This window comes from Tiliqua scincoides, chromosome 6, assembly GCF_035046505.1.
Source record: "Tiliqua scincoides isolate rTilSci1 chromosome 6, rTilSci1.hap2, whole genome shotgun sequence".
NCBI lineage: Eukaryota > Metazoa > Chordata > Lepidosauria > Squamata > Scincidae > Tiliqua > Tiliqua scincoides.
The window spans coordinates 40222855-40245333 of record NC_089826.1 but is presented as its reverse complement, the minus strand read 5'-3'; the positions used below and the strand labels follow the sequence as shown (position 1 = coordinate 40245333).

Below are 22479 nucleotides of genomic sequence, written 5' to 3'. Positions count from 1 at the left end.
AACATCCTCCAGACACAATGAGAGCACAGTGCTGGTCATGTTCAGTTGAGTGGGCCAGAGGCTTTCAGGAGACAAGAGGTTGGCCGTGGGCTGGAAAGAGGCTTGCTGTGGGCCACATCTGGCTGGGGTTTGGAGACCCCTGGGCTAAGGGAAAACAAGAAAAAATACAAGTCTTATACCAAAAATGTAAAATGAAAAGCGTGAATATACACACACCAGTGGCCTGAAACTTTTTTCAAATGTTTCATAAGAGCTGCAATGTTACTATTTACTAGACAAATTTAAAATCCGTTTTAGACCTGAAAATCATGAGCAACAAATATGTTTTCAGAACCATCAGTCTTTACTTCTGGAGAAGCTAACACTTTCAAAAAAGTTTTAATTTCATATTAAACAAAAAAAATTAACATCTCATGTTCTACACTTTTCTGCAGCCTCAAAAAGTTTTGTACTTTTAAGATACAGTACAGCAAGGCACATACAGTCTCTTACTTCAAAAACATAGCAGATGTACTCCCTGAAACAACTTTAAAGTCCTCAAAGCAATTAGAAATACTACAAACTTTGTTGTATTTTTTTTTTTACTTAAAAACCTTGTTTCTACAAGATCATGCATATTTAGAAAAGTGATTTAATAAGCAAGTTAAAGTGATTTCTTTACATATGTACCTGTAATGCAAATATATTGCATTTGGGTAGTTCTTATGCTGGATTACATTGTTAACAGGTTGGATTTTAACTTTATGGTTACACTATCTCTAGCGCATTTGAGGATGTACAGATTTATGAGAAGAACTGAACCCATGGCAAAAACTGCTGGGATTGAGTAACCATCTCTTTTCCAAAGAATAGCATTTCTTTTCCATCAAGGTTTTGGAATTACATGTTTTAAGTGCTTTTATTAGTTAACCTAGGGTCATAAAAATCTTCTAACTCCTCTTATGGCCAAGAACATCTTTTCATAAAAACAAGTGAATTTAAGAGGTAGATTTCTCCATGATGCACTTATTTATTTCAAATAAGAAAGTTATTTTTAGAACAAAGATCACATCTTGAAAAAAAAAAAGCTTGGTACATTATTTAATACAGTTCAGTGTTTTAATAGTCCTAAAGCAGTTGTGGGAGCCATTTAGGAACCAATGCATTTGATGCTTTTGTTCTCAAAACACTAGTCTGCCAATAGTACTAAATCCTCCTCCACCACCTCCACCTGTCGGCCCGCAGCTTCCTGGGGGATCATTGTCATCAAATCCATTCGGCCGAAAGGAGCACGAGGCTGCAGCTGCTTGTAGGGCCTGTGTTCGAGCACTAAGCTCTTGTTCCTGAAAGAGAAAGACTGTCAAGAGCACCTTTTAAGGCAGTTTCTCATGGAAAATTAGAACAGAGAATAGGGAATAATTTCACATTCGCCACATACATACCCATTCTGTTCAGCCAACACTGTGGCAAAGAGGTCAATTATGAACACCAAAAAAATGTGATGTGTAGGCATGTCTATTAACACTATACAGCAGAGATTTTTTTAGATTGTGAGCCCTTTTGGGACAGGGAGCCATTAGTTATTTGATTTTTCTCTGTAAACTACTTTGTGAACTTTTAGTTGAAAAGCGGTATATAAATACTGTTAATAACAATAATTATAACAATAACAATCCAGTTGTTTAAGTTTATAACTATAGAATTCCTCAACTGACTTACAACAAACTGCCATTCAAAAACATGGTGTGCACAATAGGCAACATTTATACCAGCTGGCTTAACAGAAGTTCCTCACTTGCCATAAAATCAAAATTCTAGTTTCAAATCATGCTCCATTCAACTGCCTGACCAATGCTACCTGGACATACTCTGACATCAGAGCAATCACAGTATCTAAAATAGCTATCTAAAAGGGCTGTCACAATTTTAACTGTCCACTACACAAAGAGATTAGGCACTTATTGCTGGACAATACGCAGCTTGTGAGTCATGAACATACTGGCAACATCTAATGTTAATGTCAAAAGTGAGGAGGATTTGAGATGACTGTTTTTCGGGGAGATGCATTCCTGGGAAGTAAAATCAACAAACTTGTACAGGGTGTAGCTAAAAGCATGTGAGTATACAAACTTATACACACAAAACTGCATTCAGGGATCACTGCAATCTGATGGTGTTGCTATCACAAGGTTGACAGCATCTTATTTCACTATGGTAGAAGTTTGACTGAAGACATGCTGAAGTTTGATTGCCAAAGAACGGACAGATTTCCTGCAACACTGACTAGTGCATTTAATAATCCCTAGTAGCTTAGTAAAAACAGAACATTGGCCTACACCCTAAAACCTTACAGCATATGTTGCAAAAATAATTTAGCATGGGATTTGGAAAATATCCTGGCTTCTTCAATTAGCCTGCAGCCCCTAAAATTGTTTTGCAGTATTCAGGATCTTTTTATTCCTGCGAGAATCGTAGCATTCACCTTTACAAAAGTTTCTAGTCTTCAGTGTTTACAGAGAAAAGTTTGTGACATAAAAATAATTTCCAAGATTCTCATGCTCGCATTCAGAAATGCTGGACAACTGTACACAAGTTATTCTTCCTTTCCAGGAATACAGCCATAAGGTTTGAGGCTTCCTAACTTTTGACACTATGATTAAAGATATAATTAACACAGTCACAGTTTGCACATGGCAAGTCTGCAGTCAGAGTGGGCAGGCAGCATTACTCCAGTTCTTCTGGATGCCACTGGCCTAGCTACAGTGATATCACAGTAGGCCAAGGTAGCCTTTGTTAGGCAGATGAATGGAGAGCCAGTAACTTTACTAACTTAAACTGCATATTGCTTTATATACTAGCTTTTGGCTGCAATCCTAACCACACTTTCCTGAGAGTAAGCCCCACTGAACAAAATTGGACTTACTTCTGAGTAGACCTGGTTAGGATTGTGCCCTTAGAACAACAGCCTGCTCATGTAGGTCAATGAATTAATTCTGAAATTATACAAGATGTGAAGATTCAACTTATATAGATAAGAAACAATTTGATGCAAAGATATACCTGGAAAAGTAATAACAAAGATTAGGGCTGTAATCCCATACATGTAAAGTACATGCAAAGGTTGACCTAAGGCAGACTCAGCGTAAGATTGCTGTATCCCACAAGTAAGGAAGAAAGGGACCATAGCTCAGTGGTAGAGCACCAGTTTGGCATGCAGAAGTTCTCACCTTCAATCTTCAGATAGGGCAGAAAAAGTTCCATCTGAATCCATGAAGAGCTGCTGCCAGCGAATATGGACAATACTGAGCTAGACGAACCAGTGGTCTAACTCAGTATAGGGCAGCTTTCTAAAATGTTTAGTAGCTGCTTGATGCTTCCTGGCTTAATGCAGGGGTCTCCAAACCCTAGCCCAGGGGCCACATCCAGCCCCCTGGATGGGGTTCCCCAGCCTCTTAGAGCTACAAATAGCTCCAAAGACACACTTCTGGGTTTATACTGCATTCAGCCACTAGAAGTGCTGAATGTAATGCAATGTAATGTAAAAATCATTCCATTAAGTTTTATTACATTCAGCGCCTATACTGGCTGAATGAGATATATACGATGCTGGGAGATGTGAATATAAATATAAATGTCTACGTTAACCTTATACAGAGAGACAAAAAATTGTGATTTGCATCGTAGGTTGCTTGATGCTTTTTCAAAATCCATTCCCCCTCTTTCTGTGCAAGCCCTCTGATCTCCTCCTCCATCTACTCTCACCCACTTAGTGTATTCAAACTCTCAGCACATCAATTCTACATGTATTTATTATTTTCCAGCTACCCCTGACACCATGTCAGATATACAACTTGTCCCTCATGCCGAAAAGACTGGAGACCCTGGCTTAATGCACAGGAAATTAGGGTACAATCCTAGGCATGTCTTCTCAGAAGAAAGTCCCATTGAGTTCAACAGGGCTTACTCCTACAAAGTCATATATAGGATTGCAGCCTTAATCAATAAATACTGTTGACCCAGGTTTTCATCCTGCAAGAATCATAGGTGAAAGATATCAAAGTTTTCCAGGTCTTACTAGGAGACATCTAGAAATATCACTTCTATACTCTGTACATAGTATACTCTGTATGCCTTTGGCACAGCACCTAAGTCCTCTTCCGTGATGTAACTACACTTAAGTATATGTAACTTGATCATATTCTTCCCCTGCTTATTCATGCCCTTCCTTGTTGTCTCGCTTTTGTCTAACAAGATTTTAAGCTCCTTGGGGACAAGATCCTATTTTCTCATTCTGTGTAAGTTAACACCCTCATGGTGCTACATATTTATAAAAATAATTCAACCTATTGTCAGTGTTTACTAGTAAAAGAATAATTTACTAGTTTACTAGTAAAATATTAGTAAATAAACATGCAATATTTCTGGGGGGAAGGGGAATACAGGAACTACCTATACAATTAAAGCAAGATCTACCAGGCTCAATGTAGACACCATGCCTAATCCTGATTAAGGAAGCATAACTGGTACGATTAACTGAACTGAGAAATTGTGGCTTCCAATCAACTGGTGAGTCAAAAATCAGAAACTATGGTTTAAAGTGGGTTTGCAAACCACTGTATGGCGAAATGTCTGAGGTGACAAATCGGAGTTACGTCATCACTCTTGTTTTCAGAAATGCTGCACCATGGAGTGATCTTGTGACAGAACAAAAGCAGACAAATGCTATACTAAGTTTTGTCCATTTTGCCTCAGGTATGGTTAAAACCCTCCATGATTTGGCATGATGTCTGAGTCGAGCTTTACTTTAAATGTCTAGACAGACCAAACCAGCTAATCAATTCCCTTTACAGCATTCATACAATTGTCTTCCTTCACACTAGCAGAACCTGAACCTTACCTGCAAATACAGTTTATTGTCTTTTGTTATGGCATCCATAAGATCTTTCTGCAGAGGAGGATCTCCATTGACCCAGAGCCCATTAGACGATTTCGAGCTGAGAGAACTGGAGCTGTTCTGTTTTTTGTAAAACAGCACATAAGCTGTGTCCTTGGGGAACCTGCTTGTAATTTTCTGGACTGACTGAAATGAGGTAAAAGTCACTCTGCTGTCATTAAATAAAAACCATTCCTTTGACACCTCATTTTCATCCAGTTGCTTTTCAACAGCTGCAACAGGAGCCTCTCCAGCCATTAAATGGCTTTGTGGGTAAGCTAAAGCCAAACTTTGGGCCCGATCACAAGGTTCAAGCGATGACTCCGAGCTGGCAATGTTTCGGGCATAAGAATAATAATGCCCACTTTCAGAGGATATGCCAGAATGCACAACTACAGAGCTTAATACATAGGGGACTAGTTGAGGGCAACACACGTCTTCAGCACCAGAAGGCTTGAGTTTTTTAGCTAAATTCTCACCAGTGTCAGAAAACTCAACACCCATAGACCACATGCCCGATACTGGGCTTAAGGACGACACTGTTCTTTTGACAGGCAACTCCAGAACAAGTGGTAGAGACACATTGTCTAAGATTTTGCGCCTAATATGACACTTGGGGTCATATGAAAATCTTAACAGCGTGAGAATGAGGTATTCTGGCTCCTCCACAATTTGCATAGTTTTTTCTGCATTCTGTAGAGAGGCACATTTTTCACAATAATATTTATTATCCCCTTTTAGGACCTCTGGTGCCAAGAAATAATCGAGCAAGTCAGTCACTGAGGGAGTTGCTTCACTAACATGCTTGCGCAAACTATCCTTGTCTTCAGGCTTGCACAAAAAAGGGTCTGGGGTATTTTCACAGTTTGTGTCAACGGGGAGGTCCTTCACCATCACATCATTTGTGATCATGTCACAACAGTCACCAACAGCTAGATCACCAGGAGCTACTTCTGCCACAGAACTGAATGCTCTTGTCCTAACTTGATCCATGGACTCATCTTTCCCTTCAGACAAGTTTTCTGCACTTGGCAAGTCAACATTTTGTAAGAATATGGGAGGACAAAACGCAAGTGAAAGATCTGTGAAGGCTTCTTCCTTGTGAGAAGTACTTTTACAATTTAAGCAGCATATGCTTGTTTGCAGTTTCCCTCGAAACATTTTCTCTATCAAGGTTCTCTCTTCTCTTGCAGTGCATGGGGATTTGGTAAACAGCTGTGTCTTGCTGGACACTTCTTGGACTAGAGACTTGTCATTCACCCCTTCTGTAAGCTTTGATGAAGACAAAATTTTTAAGGTCCTCTCTTCTTCATGCAGCCTAAGGGGGACAAAAATCCAATCAAATGATTTTTATACCATTTTCTCTTTACTTGTAAATATACACCCAATTATTTATATATTTGAACAGTTTTAGAGAAGAATGAAGGGGAGGAGAGAGGAAGAAGACAACTCGATTATCTTATAACTTCACTAGTACCAGCCTTGATAGTTTACTTTCTCCAAACTATGAATTTGCAAAGACTTGAGGATTCAGGACAAGTCAGGAGTACTATGGATATCTACATTACTACTGCGGATGCTATGCACATAGCAAGCTTACTGAATAAGGAGAGAATCACTTGTAGGGATGCAAATGGACTTCAAAGATAAAATGTGGCAACTACAAATCAAGAGCAAACGCATTTTCAAAAAGGCACTGGAGCCTACGTGTTATCTCTGTCCTGCATGTTAGAAGGCACGAGGCCTGCTTTTCCTTGTTTGTGTACACACACGTAGACTCCAAAGACCAAACCAAACATAAAACGATTTTTTGAAGTAGCATTTTGAATCAGAAATCAAGTATTCAATCCTGGAATATTGGAAACTGTTATAGTTTTCAACTTTAAGAACTTAAGAAGAGCCCTGCTGGATCAGGCCAAAGGCCCATCTAGTCCAACTTCCTGTATCTCACAGTGGCCCACCAGATGCCTCAAGGAGCACACAAGATACCAGCATCCTGTTGCCACTCCTTTGCATCTGGTCTTCTGAAATAGCCTCCTTAAAACCAGGAAGGTTCACAAATTAATCACGGCTTGTAACCTGTGACGGAGTTTTCTGCCAGAAATCTGTCCAATTCCCTTTCAAAGGCATTTAGGCCAGATGCCATTACTACATCCTGTGTCAAGGAATTTCAGAATCTAATTACACACTGGGTAGAGAAATTCTCTTTTGTCTGTTCTAATTCTTCTGACACTAAATTTTAGTGGATGACCCCTGGTTCTGGTGTTGTGTGAGAGGGAAAAGAACATCCCTCTATCCATCCTCTGCAAATTTTGTACTTCTCAATCATGCCCCCCCCCCGGCATCCTTTTTCCTAAACTGAAGAGCTCCAAAAGCTTTTTAGATGCCCCAGCCCAGTAATCAGTAAACTCTAGATTAGTGGTTCTCAAACTTTTAGCACCAAGACCCACTTTTTAGAATGAGAATCTGTCAGGACCTACTGGAAATGATGTCATGACTGCAAGTGACATCATCGAGTAGGAACATTTTAAACAATCCTAGGCTGCAATTCTACTCACACTTACCCAGGAGTAAGTCCCATTTACTATCATTCTAGAGCAGTGTTTCTCAAACTGTGGGTCAGGACCCACTGAGTGGGTTGCTAGCCAATTTCAGGTGGGAAATTCATTTCAATATTTTATTTTTACTATATTAGACTTCATGCTACCATGATACATGACTGCATCTGGGGAAATTACTCTGTACTTTTAACAGGCTACTATGTATATACTTTTAACAATGATAGTCAATGATACTTACTACTGGGTAAGTGTGGATAGAACTGCAGACTAGAATTGTTAAAAATCCTAAAACACCATACCTGTCTAGCAGGAACCTGAGATACTCAGAGCAATCCTGCTGGGATCTAGGAGTGAACCAGGGAGGCCTCGAAGCTTCAAAAAAAATCCGAGGAGCATATGCTTCCCTCTGTACGTATAAAACAAAATAAAGCAATGCATCATACTATCACCATTCTAAGAAGCATTTCTTCATTTTTGAAACAGGAAAGCAGATAACATTTAAAAGTCATATTATATATTTATTCAACATTCAAGCATTATAAATTACATTGCATTGATTTGCAAAACAAAACAAAAATATGCATGAGCTCCATTTGACAAGCAATGCTACCTTCTTTTACACCAAATTAAAAAAATACTTTTAGAAACTAAAAGTCAAGCAATAGCTTAAAACACAAAAATGATTTCTAGCAAGTTAAATGTGCTTAAGTATAGCGAAGTGAAATATTTAAATCCCTTTTCAAATAATTTTTGTTTCTTAGAAATTTTCAAAGTGACTATTTTAATGGTGCACAATATGATTTTCTACAGTTGAAAACTGATGCTCTGAAAATATACAGTACATTAACTATATTTGCTTGGTCTGCAGTTATTTTCAGATTCCTATTTGTAAAAATAGTGTACAAAAAATATTGCCCAATTCTTCCTTAGCTTAAAAAGTTGAGAACATGCCCCTCCCAATCCATTAATTCAGTTATTCTATAAACAAAATACAAAAAACATCTCTGTATAGAGATTGAGAGCCCAATCCTGAGGTCCGCGGCACGGCTCCGCACCATGGACCTCAGTCGCAAAAGTGGTGTAAGGCACGCTTGCAGGGCTTACTGCTGCACTACCGCTGGAGCTAGCCCAGTGCTGGCTGGTGCTAGGCTAGTGCCAGGTGGTCGCCCAGGTTCCGCAGCTCCGCGGTCCCCCGGGCTGCGGAATGGGAGGCAGATCCGCACTCCGCAGGATCCTAGGTGCTCGTGCAGGGCTGCTCAGCCTTCACGAGCGCCTTTACTTTAGCGGCGGCCTTTTGGTCGCCGCTAAAGTGAGTAGCCCCATTGTGGGGCTGCTTCCCTTACCCTTACGAATGTCCCCTTCTCCCGAAGAGCCTCCCAGGGTAGTAGGGGAGACACAGGATCCAGCGGCAGCCCTCCATGGAGCCATCGGGTCCGGGAGCTCCAGGGAGCTCAGAATTGGGCTGCCTAGCTGCAATCCTAACCACACTTTCCTGAGAGTAAGTCCCATTGTACAAAATAGGACTCACTTCTTAGTAGACCTGGTTAGGATTGTGCCCCAAGTCCTTTTTAACAGTGCAAGATTTACAGCCCAATCACAACTGGACTACCCATGTCATGGAACAGCAGTGTTAAAACTGCCTCTGCTGTATTCCATGGGGCCAGGGAGGAAGCTAGAGGTCTCCTTGAGGTAAGGGAACATTATTTCTCTTACCATGTGTTGAGCCCCAGTCTGCCCAATGGAACTACTCAGAGATCTGGACCTGCTCAAATGCTGGCACAGAAACAAGTAGACCCATGTAGGGCTTTCGGCTCAGAACAGAAGTTAGGATGCAACAGATGCCTCCTCCACCACCCCAACCCCTCCCAGCCCTGAACCGCCCTTTCCCTCACCCTCCCCAGCCTAAACATCCTCTCCCCACTCCTTTTCCTCCCTCCCGATATCCCAGCTGTTCAGCAGTGTCCTTATGCTGGTCATAGGATGCTGTTCCAGCGCAGGCAGAGTGCTGGCGATAGCCTTTCGGCTGATGGCAGCCTCTCTGCCAACAGTACTGGCCTCTGTGCATCTGCAACGTACTTTATAGCATATTTGCTACCACCTCATATCTGCACCTGCTTGCAGGAGCCAGCATAGGATTGGGCTCTTAGATACACATCTATATTTAGAAAAACAGTCACACATACCTGTGTATGAGCCAAAAATGCAAAGAGATGCTGCAACTTTCGCATTAGTGAATTGCATCCATTTAGATTTAAAGATAATACATGTCTCCTGAAACTGCAAAAGGGGAAAGATAAAGAAAACAACATTTTCATGTACCGTCACAACGCAATGTCCTGATGGCATAGCTCAAAACTATCAGAGAACTATGGCTTTGGCCAGCATCTGCTTTAGTAGCATAAAATTATTTTTAAATAAGAAACACACACAAGACCGCTTAGGCAGGCACCAAATATTAAACGTAAGTCCTACATTTAAAGCACAGTTTAATTCACGTTTTGAGATGCAGCAAATTTTCTTGAACTTGAAAGTTATATAAGACTGCTAGTCAATGGGGTTCTCTCTAGCACACAAACTTCTATTAAGCAATATATTATGCAATGCAGCAATTATTTCTATTGCCACTTGAAGAACTATGCTAATGAGTATAATGTGCTACGGCATGAACCTCAATATAGTTTCCTTGATGTGATCCAAATGTTTTTGGGATAAAAAATGAATGTACTAGTGGACCAATTCTGACATATTATTTAGCTGCTCACCAGCCATACTGAAAGAATGACGTATTCCATAGATTAAAAGAATGAAGATACCGGCAGGCATGAGGACTTGGATTCCTTAGAAGAGTAAGTTTGAACTTACTCTGTAGCCATGAATAGTGCCTGAATCACACTGTTCATATAACATGTATTTCCCAAGTTAATCAGACCAGTCTTTCCAGTTTCAGATTTTCCAGAAAATCTAGATAAACAAGATTGCAAGGAATTGGATTGAGATGTCCAAGCACTCTGATTCAGTATCATCTTAATCTTCTCTTCATTAGGTTTTGGGAGATCCTACAAAGGGGAAAAGCGGAGAGTTCAACACTGAGCAACTACGTCTCTCTCTCTCTCTCTCGTTTTTGTAATACTAGATCTATCAAGCATCAAATCGTGCAGCCTGCATCCCCCCCCACCAAATCACAGCCTCAGGCTCTTATCTCTTACAAGTACAGAAAAAATATCATCCAGTTGTCTTTAAAAGGACTATCAGTACAATTTTTTGGCCAGCCATCAAAGATTCACTGTGAACTGCATGGCCAACAAATTCCCAGAGGCTATTAATTCTAAAGATACTGCAAGGCTTGTAGGTCACCTTTGATCTGTGCCCCTGTTATTTCTTTGCCAAGAAAATTGCCTCAAGTACTGAATTGCAACAACCATACAGAACAGCCTCTGTTTACCAAAATACAACTGTTTCTCTGCAATCCCACCTCCAACTCAAGTCATGTCCAAGCATATTTGAACATTTCCCAGTTTTTGCTCACAGATGGCACAATTCCCTTGCTTTAGCCAACAACAGTTTTAGGAGAAGCAGCTTTTCTGGGTAAGAAATATTTAGGCTAATTCAAACAGCCAATCCTGATCAGAGATAACCCAAGACTGCTTTTCTCTTCAATAGTCTCTTCAATAGGTATGGAAAATATATAGCTCTGTGAAGCAATGCCAACTAAATTATCACATTCAACTTTTCAGTGCTCTCCCCTCAAGTATTGATACTGAAGTATAAAAAAAATTACAGGTGAGATTTAAGCTACCAAAATGACTTTGTGAATCAGACTACAAAAATCTAGCTCAATACTTCCTCCATCAAGGTTGTATTCTTAATATGATAGTAGGTCACATCTTTTATTAACCATAGCACTTTCTAATGTTACATACAGTCTTGTGCAAATTTTTATCCCCTAAATCACAAGATGACCCAAATGAAGATTTGCTGAAGACTGAAGTTTTAAATCTAAAGCATTTGTTTTGAAAAGAAGCATTTTCACTGTCATACCTTGATGGCTTCCAGAATAGGTTCATAGAGTTCTGGAAATCCAGAGTAATGATACATCATACAGTGTATGAGCTCACTCAGCTGTTCCAAAAAAGGTGTACTGGACGGCAGGCCATTGCTTTTGAAGGATTTTACCAATTCGACCACATGTGGAACAACCTAATGTCAGAAAAAACACATGAATTGATTGGTTTAAGATATGTCGTTATTTTCTACGTCCTCATTTCTCATTGTTGCTTTCCTGATTGTGAGTAACCCTGTTCAGACAAACATCGTGTGGATTCTATCCATGCTATCCTGGAGGGTCCCCAAAGTAACAGCAGACATGCAAAGCCCTGCCCACACATTCAGCATTTGTCTGCACTGACAATTGCTTTAACTGGGGAGCCTCTCTCCCTGCTATTTAGAGGGCAGGGACAGAGGCTTTCTGGGTACGTTTGCCAGTGCAGACAAATGCTGTACCATTGGGCAATGGGGCTTAGCAGATTTCATCAGTACAGGGCTTAGCAGATACACTTACAGCCCCCACCCCAACATGGCACATAACCATTTTCTGAAGCAGGTTAGTGTTTAATTTTGGCAAACACATCACTAAATAAACTGTACATTTTGATGACATTTTTATAAAGATACTTGTAAATGGAGATCATGTTTCTTCCTTCCTCAGAAGTAAATAAGTATGTTCATTTTAAAAAAAGAAACCTACAATTTTATTGAGTTACCAAACAGCCAATCACACTGCATCAGTATACTGTTCTCCTAGACTCCACTGTTGAAACATTTCTTTACTACTTTACTATTTTATATTAATAACATATTCCATTCATATTCTCTAACCTTATTTTGAGATTGGTTTACGGTTCCACTTAGTGTGAACCATCTCAGCTTGGCCTTAAATCTCTAAAAAGCCTAGCTAGCTAGCCTAGCAGAATGACATGAAGCAACTTCAAGATTAGCAAGCTAATGGTTGATTTTTAATTCTGTACCTTCATATAAATACTTTAATACTTACTGTTCTTCACATCAAGCCTCCAATATATTCCATTATAAATATTGTGGTAGGAAATTAAGGTGCTCTCTCAAAAAAAATGCCAAAAAAACAAACATTAACATAACTGACTGCACTTCTTTGTTAAACTCCTTCATGTGTGTTTGATAGCTCAAAATAAGGATGTAAATAATTGTCACAATTGGTCAATTAGTTAGATTTTAAACACTATTTTAGGCAATAAGCTTACAAAGGGGAGAAGGAGATAAAGTGAATAGCCATGAGCAAGGTGACAGTTTAGATATTTTCTTGCTCACAAACATCAAAATTTGCTTAGCACACTTCAACTGTAGATTAGCCCTTGATTTTCTCTTCCAGTCTGCTGAAGAATGTAGCACGTGTAAAGTTTGACCCATGGGCTATTTGTAATTTCAAACTAGCTTCCAACAGTTCTCCAGTTATGAAATTCAAGTTTTCAAGCACTTTAATTCTCAACACACTTAGTTCATAGGATATTCCAGTATTTTTCTCCAAGTATGCTCAAGATTGCAACTTTGAGAAAGCTTTATTGAGAAAACCATTAAATGACACACCACGCACAAGTGTACAGACACAAAAAATGTCCACTTACCAAGTGAAAAGCTTCTGGAGAATGCTGAAAACTAAGCAACATGTGAGAAAGGACAGCCAAAGCACCAGGTCTCACAAGAGGAAACCAGAGTCGATTAAAAACCTTAAGGGGGAAAAACACACATAGACATACATTATTTAAGTGGTGAAAGTTTACAGATTAGTTCAAATTCACTTCATTCAACATTTTCAACCCTCTGGATTGAATTAGCAAAAAGGCAATTATGCTACAGGCTGGCCCTTTTTATCCACAGATTTGACACCTATGGTATTGACTCTCTGTGGGTTCTGAACCCAAAATGCAGAACTGACCTCTCTCCTGGACGCGACTGGAAATGTATTCTGGGCACATCCAGGAGGCTTTCTGTGACGCAAGGTGGCCGCATGCAGCCTCCCCACATCTCAGAAGGCCTTTCTGAGGCCTCCAAGATGCACTTCTGGTTTTTCTAATTGGAAGTGCCTCTCAGAGGCCTCAAGACAGGACTTTGAGATATGGGGAGGCCATGTGTGGCCTCGCTACGGCTCAGAACATCTCCGTACACAACCACAAGACACCTCCGGTCATGTCCAGAGGTTCTCTAAGAGGCCCATCCACAGATCCTGTTATCTGTGGATTTAGGCATCCTCAAGGGTTCTGGGAATAGAAACCCCGTGGATGCTGGGGGCCAACTTTACTGTACTTTAAAAAACTGCACTGTAGCAGCAACCCCACTGTTAAGTTATACCTACCAGTTCAATCTTAAACAAAGTAACATCAATAAGGATAGTAAACTTCTGAACTGCAGCCAGCCCTTTTAGCAATGCGATCACCCAGGTCTCAACATGCTGAGCCAAGGGCCAAGACAGCCACTCGATCATTCTGAAAAGTGACAGAAGCAGTCAATATATCAATCACAAAGCTTGTGTTCCAATTACTCAACTGCCTAAGACTTAGTAATGGTTCTCTCCTTCTACTCTCTTGCGATTGGTAACCATTTACTAGTAAATGCCAAAATCTCTGGTTTGCCTTCATTAAAAGCCTTATTTGAAAATGATGGAAATGAGGACAACCACTGCTCAGGTACAAGTGACAAAAAGCAAATTAATGACAACAAAGATTAGCAGTTTCCCACTTGGCCTTGCACATCATAAAGATGTTCAAGAATGTCAACATTCACCAATTTCTTGCTTAATACTATTCTCTTGGGGAAGGGAGGAAAACAAGTGCTTGCTTTAAAAAAGGCAACAAGTCCAATTTGTTCACCGCTGACTTGTGATGGCCAACAAGGGGAGAAACAAAGTATCCTAGCATTCCAGCCAATTCATGAAAACCCACAATTAGTAGTAGAAAGGCTTATAATAGACTCCGGCAGTAAAGAGAATAGAATTCACAAAAGCGTAGCAGGGGGTAATAAGTACTTAATGCACCGTAGAAGCAGCCTCTCCCACTAGCCGTCAGAGCTATTCTGGGCAGCAACAGCAATGTGCAGAAGACACCATTTGGTTCACCGAGCACCTGCATGTTGCTGTTGCTGCCCAGAATGGCTCCGACAGCAAGTGGGAGGGGCCACACACATGACATGTTGTGGTACCTGCAGTAATTATTATTTTGCCTCCCCAGCTAAGACTGCAGGTGAGAATTTTATGCTATTCTTCAAGTATTGGTGCCAGATTCTGGGGGACTCTCAGATAAAGTACTGTGCTGCCCCTGGGCTGTCTTGCATGTGCTTGCAGATACACACTGCCACCTTCTCTGAATTAGTTTGGACAAGAACATAAGAACAGCCCCACTGGATCAGGCCATAGGCCCATCTAGTCCACTAATTATTATTTTGCCTCCCCAGCTAAGACTGCAGGTGAGAATTTTATGCTATTCTTCAAGTATTGGTGCCAGATTCTGGGGGACTCTCAGATAAAGTACTGTGCTGCCCCTGGGCTGCCTTGCATGTGCTTGCAGATACACACTGCCACCTTCTCTGAATTAGTTTGGATAAGAACATAAGAACATAAGAACAGCCCCACTGGATCAGGCCATAGGCCCATCTAGTCCAGCTTCCTGTATTTCACAGCGGCCCACCAAATGCCCCAGGGAGCACACCAGATAACAAGAGACCTCATCCTGGTGCTCTCCCTTGCATCTGACATTCTGACATAACCCATTTCTAAAATCAGGAGGTTGCGGATACACATCATGGCTTGTACCCCATAATGGATTTTTCCTCCAGAAACTTGTCCAATCCCCTTTTAAAGGCATCTAGGCTAGACGCCATCACCACATCCTGTGGCAAAGAGTTCCACAGACCGACCACACGCTGAGTAAAGAAATATTTTCTTTTGTCTGTCCTAACCCTCCCAACACTCAATTTTAGTGGATGTCCCCTGGTTCTGGTATTATGTGAGAGTGTAAAGAGCATCTCCCTATCCACTCTGTCCATTCCCTGCATAATTTTGTATGTCTCAATCATGTCCCCCCTCAGGCGTCTCTTTTCTAGGCTGAAGAGGCCCAAACGCCGTAGCCTTTCCTCATAAGGAAGGTGCCCCAGCCCCATAATCATCTTAGTCGCTCTCTTTTGCACCTTTTCCATTTCCACTATGTCTTTTTTGAGATGCGGCGACCAGAACTGGACACAATACTCCAGGTGTGGCCTTACCATCGATTTGTGCAACGGCATTATAATACTAGCCGTTTTGTTCTCAATACCCTTCCTAATGATCCCAAGCATAGAATTGGCCTTCTTCACTGCTGCCGCACATTGTTCCTTTCTTAGTGCCACTGAAAGGATGAAAGGATCCTTTCTTTCCTTTGAAGGGAAAGATGAAAGGATGTTCCTTTCTTAGTGCCACTGGGGCAAGAATGGCCAGGGACAGTTGCCTTTCTGCACATTCCTCCCTCAGCAACCCAGAGTAATAACCTGCACATTACACAGTGTTACAAATGAACCAAGTGAACAATTTCATGCTTACCTCAATATTTCTGTGTTTCTTTTATTAATTTTAGTGAAGATTTCAAAAATGCAGATATTTTTGGCATAACAATGGTTTAGCCAAAATTTATGCCATGCAGTTGTATGACAAGTACTATAATGCATTAGGCAACAGAACAGACAACGCAAATTTAAGGTAGCTAAAAAAATTTTGATGATACAAAAAAATTAAGATGGTTGGAATCATTGACTCTAAATTGTATAAAAATATTAAAAATTCAACACAATTTGTGGTACACAATGTTAAATACCACTGCTTTCAAAGGAACTTATTGCCAAGTAGATGAATCAAGAACAGCAACCTTTATCACTTTCAACAGGAATTAGCTGTGACTAACTTTTGCGATAAAAATCAACCACAGCAAATAAATATCCTGTACTAGAGACTTTTTAACCCAGAGCAGCTTACTCTAAAGTATGGTCCACAAGCCGGATCCTGCACAATGAAAAATCCTTCCCCGTCCTGTGCAGCACATACTGTTCTGCACAGCAGCCCCGTATCTTTCCCTCTGATCCCCTAAGAACCTCATGCCGGGCAGCTACTTCCTCTGCCTGTTACCTAAGCAGGCTCTGTGCCCAGATTTCCGAACAGATGCAGGTGCCCAGTGCAAGATTCTGAGGAGATCCAAAGGAAAGATACAGGAATGCTTTTTTTCCATTGGGAAGCAGTTCTGCGATTTGGAGGCCACTGATTGCTATGCCCTTCACAAAAAGCTTTCTAAACACTGGCTAAGACAAAAAAAAAAAAAAAAAAAAGAACAGTACATATTCCTGAAAAGAAATCATTGCTATGTTTAAAATCTTTTATGGGCCACTTTAAACGCCCACTTGAGGAGATAAAGCAGAACATAAATTTGTAAATAAGTAAGTAAATAAATAAAATGTTAGATTCAGAATTCCCAGGGAAGTAGGCAGTTCTTTCACAACTATTTAGTACCATGCCAGGACATTCAGAGCCACACAGACACTGCTCAAAAACAGAAATGTGACACCCCTGAACTACCGTCCAATAATCTTTCTGTACATCACAGTTTTGGTGACTAAAGGAACGAGTGCAGTTCATCATGTGAGATAACGTTAGTACTGTCTCTTTGTTGATACCACATTACTACAAACACACAGATTTTCCTGTTTCAAGTTTTAAAAAGATTTTTATTGGATTTAGTAGCAAAAATTCATTCATGGCATGACTATTTTCTAGGACTGCAAAGTACAATTGATTAAACTGCAATAAATTAAAGGTTTGTTCTTCTATTAAAAGGTGCTCCTAATTATACAGACTGCTTTTAGAAACATGTATTTTGAGTACAAATATTTACCAATAGCACAAAGAACAGGTAGAAACTTAGAAGAGAAATTTCTTTTCCTCCCTTTGAATGGGAAAAAATATGTTTCTTCTAAGGAGTCTGATGCAAAAACAACTGTATGTATCACCTCAAAAACAAGGGTTACTTCCTTCAAAATACTACTTTATTCATGTGCAAATCGTGTAGATTTCATTAATTAAAAACCTGTATAACTACTCAACTAAGAGGTCTTTAACTGGGTGACAGACGCAATATTTTCCCACGCAGTTTTTCATTACCCATACCTGCACAAAGCTTGAGTCATACTTGCGTCTTTTACATTTGGATCTGTGGTAAGGCTTCCAATGAGCACTGTAATCATCTGCAATGGAATATGCTGCACAAGACTTGCCAAGGCAACAGAGGGTTCAAACGAAGTATCTATGATAAAACATTACAAAAACATTTTCCAATTAAGATTTGAAGCGATGTTTCAGGATATAATTATAGTGTGATAAACAGCTTACTCAAGTGCTAAGCAGCTTCTTAACCAATACACATACAAATTCCAGTACCAGTCCAGCAGAGGAATTTCCTCATTGAGTTTGTCTCAATCTTTCCTATTATGGATTTCTGCACAACACTAAAAAAATACCCTTTTCGTAATATGCACTCTCCCTTTAGAAAGCAGCCTGTCTGTCACAATACAGATAACATTTCTAACTAATAAAATTACATGTATAAACACATGTTGTTTACAAAAACAGCACCAAATCATAAATTAGCTGAATGATTAAAACCACAAACTTGCACCTAATTTACTTGACTTAGCCACATATGGCCTTTTCTAGACTGTCTCAAGAGAAAAAAATGTAAAACTTGACAAAGTGTTTGTATCTCCTTAAAAAAGTATAGAAACCAGAAATTGCTGGCCCAATTGGGCAGTCAAAGTCTACAAAATAGCATACCACAAACAACCTCACCATCGTGAGTATCACAGGTTTCTATAAAAATTTTGGAGCTTTTCTATAAAAGTCATTTAATGCAGTAACTTTTTGGTATATTTCAGCATGCTCCAGACCAGCAGAGATATTGCAATCGATTGGACAGGGGGACCGGACAGGGGGACTGGACAGGGGGAGTGCGTCCCTGTTGGTCCTGCTGGACCTCTCGGCGGCTTTCGATACCATCGACCATGGTATCCTTCTGGGTCGATTGGCCGAGTTGGGAGTTGGAGGCACTGTTTTGCAGTGGTTCCGCTCCTACTTGGAGGGTCGGTCCCAGATGGTGGTGCTGGGGGATGCCTGTTCGACACCCTGGCCCTTGAGGTGCGGGGTGCCGCAGGGTTCAATTCTGTCCCCCATGCTATTTAATATCTACATGAAACCGCTGGGAGAGGTCATCCGGGGGTTTGGAGTGAGGTGTCATCAATATGCTGATGACACCCAGCTCTATCTCTCCTTTCCTCCAGACTCCAGGGTGGCGGTTGAGGGCCTGGAGCGATGTCTGGAAGCAGTGAGGATCTGGATGGGGGCTAACAAGCTGAAATTAAATCCGGATAAGACAGAGGCTCTCCTGGTTCGGAAATCCTCGATGCAGGTGCTGGATTATCAGCTTGCTCTGAATGGGGTTGCACTCCATCTGAAGGAGCAGGTTCGCAGCTTGGGGGTCCTCCTGGACTCGCAGCTGCTCCTGGATTCCCAGGTGGCGGCTGTGGCTAGGGGGCCTTTGCTCAGCTTCGGCTGGTGCGCCAGCTGCGACCGTACTTGGATTGTGCAGACCTGGCCACGGTGACCCATGCCACGGTGACATCAAGGTTAGATTACTGTAACACACTCTATGTGGGGCTGCCCCTGAAGACGGTTCGGAAACTACAATTAGTACAGAATGCGGCGGCCCGTGTGGTCACCGGAGCCAGGCGGGTTGACTCTGTCAGTCCGCTTCTCTGGGGGCTACATTGGCTGCCCATTCGTTTCCGGGCCCAATTCAAGGTGCTGGTTTTGACCTTTAAAGCCCTATACTGCTCTGGGCCAGGATATCTTAGAGACCGCCTACTCCCGTACAATCCGGCTCGCCATCTCAGGTCATCAGAGAGGGCCTTTTTGCAAGTGCCGCCACCCAAGGAGGTCCAGGGGGCGGCTGCAAGAAATAGGGCCTTCTTGGTAGTGGCACCAACATTATGGAACTCCCTTCCCCTTGATTTGAGAATGGCTCCCTCTCTTGAGAGTTTTCGGCGAGGCCTGAAAACATTGTTGTTTAAACAAGCCTTCTGATTTCTGGCCTTCTTAACATTTTTATACATCTTTTAGTTTTTTACAGGCTTGATTCCTCGGTGACTTGCTCTTTTATGCTGTCTTTTAATCTGACTACTGTTTTTATGGCCTCTGTAATGTGTTTTTAAATGTTTTTATTTTCTATGTATTAACGTTTTTAAAATCTGTTGTTTTTAATATGTTGTTAGCCGCCCTGGGTCCCGTTAGGGAGAAGGGCGGGATAAAAATAAAGTTTTATTATTATTATTATTATTATCGATTGTAAACTTGGCGTAACCCTGGTCAACCAATTACAGCCATCCTATCTACTTAACACAACTCTGTCCTATATGTCTACCTTCTAAGCCTTCAAATTAATTAAGGATAGCTTCATCGCAAAGAGTCAAAGTTAATAAGGTTTGGGATAGTTCCCAAAAAGCAAACATGCAATATCGGGTTACCTACAGAGGATTGCTGAGAGACTCAAAAGGCTTCCGAACACCTTCCTAGATAAACTGATGACTGGCTAAAAATCAGAGCGCCAACTGATGCATTGACACTAAGCGTGAAACAAGAATCAACAGTCATTTAACTTACTGATCTAACTCCTCCTAACATGCTATGGGTTTGGCAGTGTCCCCTTTCTCAACCCTTCTCTTTTACAAGTTGCCTACTAGTGTCCTCTCCGTGCTTGCTCTCTGTCCTAAAGCAGGGGTCTCCAAACTTTTTGGCCAGATGGTAGCATCAAATGTCTGGCACGGTTTTGAGGGCTGAAAAAAAAACAACCTTAAATATAAAATTTATATAAAAATTAGAGCTGGAACTTAGATATGTGAATAAAAGAATGAATGGGCTCATTCATACAACCTCTCTGGCCCTTAGAACACCCTCCAGATGCAACCAGAGCATAGTTCCAATCACGTTCAGCAAAGTGGGCCAGGGGCTTTCAGGGGACAAGAGGCTGGCTGTGGGCCAGATAAAAGCTCGCCGCAGGCTGCATCTGGCCCCCTGGCCAGGGTTTGGAGACCCCTGTCCTAAAGCATTATATAGTGCTCATTTTTTTTCTTTTTAATTATATCTAAGCTATTTTCTTTTACACTTGGCTCAGACTCAAATGTAACCTCTCTCTGCAGCATGACAGCTATGCCCTGGTCACACATTATGCAAGCAAGAAATGTAAACAAGAACCACACAGTCAATCAAAACAATGCCATTATGCCCTATGTCACTGTCACCCTTGGCCTATTGGGCTGACACAGGAAGTAACACCATAACCCTGGTCACTTACATGGTTCTTGTTTACCAACATTCCAGGAGCATCATGAGATCTGGTCACCAAGAAGCCATTTCCACAGCACAGAGATGACATTTGAAAGTGCCCCTGCTGATGCTCAAACTTCTCCTTTTACTGCCCATACAATAAGCTCAAGGGGAGGGGTGGGGAGTGTGCCAGACCTGTAGGAGGGGAGTAGGGGTGTGTGAGCCAGACCTGTAGGAGGGAAATGTGTAGATGAGGAGGGGAGTGGGTGAGACTTGTGAAAGGGGAGTGTGTCAGTCCTGTAGGAGAGAAGGATGTAGGATGGGTGTGTGGAGAGCAGGTGAGGGGTGCACCAGACCTGTAGGAGCGAGTGTGGGTAGTGTGTAGGGGGAGCGCGCAGGGAGGGCGCGGCACTCACCGGTAGAGGAGATGAGGGCGAAGAGCTCCTGCAGCGAGGGCAGTAGCGCGTCGGGCTCCGCCTTCCAGAGGCCGCGCAGGAGGCCGCTGACCTGGGCGACCTGCGAGACGTAGAGGCGCAGCTCGGGCTCGCGGGCGCCGGCGGCGCGGAAGTGGGCGATGCAGCGCACGAGCTGCTGGCAGAAGGCGAGCGCGGGCTTCCTGCCGCGCGGCAGGCACTGCGGGAAGTCGGCCAGCAACTGACAGAGGCGGGCGCAGAGCGGCGCCGGCGGCCTCTCGCCCACCAGGCGCAGCGCCTCGGCCTGCAGCAGCGTGAAGAGCTCCAGCACGGCGGGGCAGCTGATGAGCAGGCGCAGGCCGGCCTGCACGTAGTCGAGCACAGCGGGGTCGAGGCCGGGGCCGGGCCCGCGCAGCAGCGCCAGCAGCAGGTCGCGCGAGAAGAAGGCCTCGAAGGCGGCGCGGTGGTGGCGCGCGTAGGCCTCGAGCACCTGCCGGCCCACCTGGCGCTGGAAGCGGTCCTGCCCCTGCAGGATGAGGCGCGTGCTGAGCGCGAACATGGCCCGGCACTGCGCGCCGCTGCCCGCCGCCTCCGCCGCCTCCACCACGCGCCGCACGATCTCGCGCTTCAGCGGCAGCGGGTGGGCCGAGCTCACCAGGCCCTCCAGGATCTTGTCCATGGCGCCCTTCGCCCCGCCGGCGCCCTCAGCGCCCAGGCCCCGAACGCCGGCAGGCGCCTGACCCGGAAGCGGCCGCACGGCGCATAGTCACGCCGACCCGGAAGCGGAAAGCGGCCGCTCCCGGCGCGCATCGGCTACGACGGAAGCCGCAGCTCGCGACGCGCAACCGGACAACCAGCCTAGCAACGCGCAGGCGCCTTTCTCGCCGCTCAGGCCCTTGTGCGGCGGCCAATCACAGCGCGCTCGCCCAAGCGAGGGCGCGCGATAAAAGGGGGCGGGGCGAGGGTAATGTTGATGTTTTTGAGGCAGAAGAGGGTGCGGCGGTTGAGCGGGCGGGCGGACGGAATTGGCAGTGGGGTCCATGGTTTTTGGCGTGTATAACAACAGGGCTGTCATTGGCCGTCGTTTGTCTCTTGTACGGTACCTTACTGTGAAAGGCCTGAGTTAGAACATAAGAACATAAGAACAGCCCCACTGGATCAGGCCATAGGCCCATC

At 42.8% G+C, this 22479-nt stretch overlaps 1 protein-coding gene across 1 annotated transcript; it reads right to left on the bottom strand.

The window, feature by feature from the left end:
* Window positions 1–324: 324 nt before the first annotated feature.
* Window positions 325–22063, bottom strand: USP38 (ubiquitin specific peptidase 38). Its single transcript, XM_066631907.1, has 10 exons — window positions 21307–22063; window positions 17684–17819; window positions 13859–13988; window positions 13131–13232; window positions 11512–11670; window positions 10336–10529; window positions 9657–9750; window positions 7773–7879; window positions 4877–6230; window positions 325–1322 (listed from the first exon to the last, which is right to left on the bottom strand). Exons 1-10 carry the CDS (start codon window positions 21980–21982, stop codon window positions 1161–1163), a joined length of 3114 nt encoding a protein of 1037 aa, XP_066488004.1. The 5' UTR covers window positions 21983–22063; the 3' UTR covers window positions 325–1160.
* Between the last annotated feature and the right edge of the window lie 416 nt (window positions 22064–22479).

Coding starts and splice junctions, on each gene's coding strand:
- USP38 (XM_066631907.1), bottom strand. CDS start 21,982: ATGGACAAGATCCTGGAGGGCCTGGTGAGCTCGGCCCACCCGCTGCCG. Junction 10,530..11,511: donor CTATTCTGGAAGCCATCAAG/GTATGACAGTGA, acceptor TCCCCTTTGTAG/GATCTCCCAAAACCTAATGA. Junction 6,231..7,772: donor CTCAGGTTCCTGCTAGACAG/GTATGGTGTTTT, acceptor TGTCCCCCTTAG/GCTGCATGAAGAAGAGAGGA.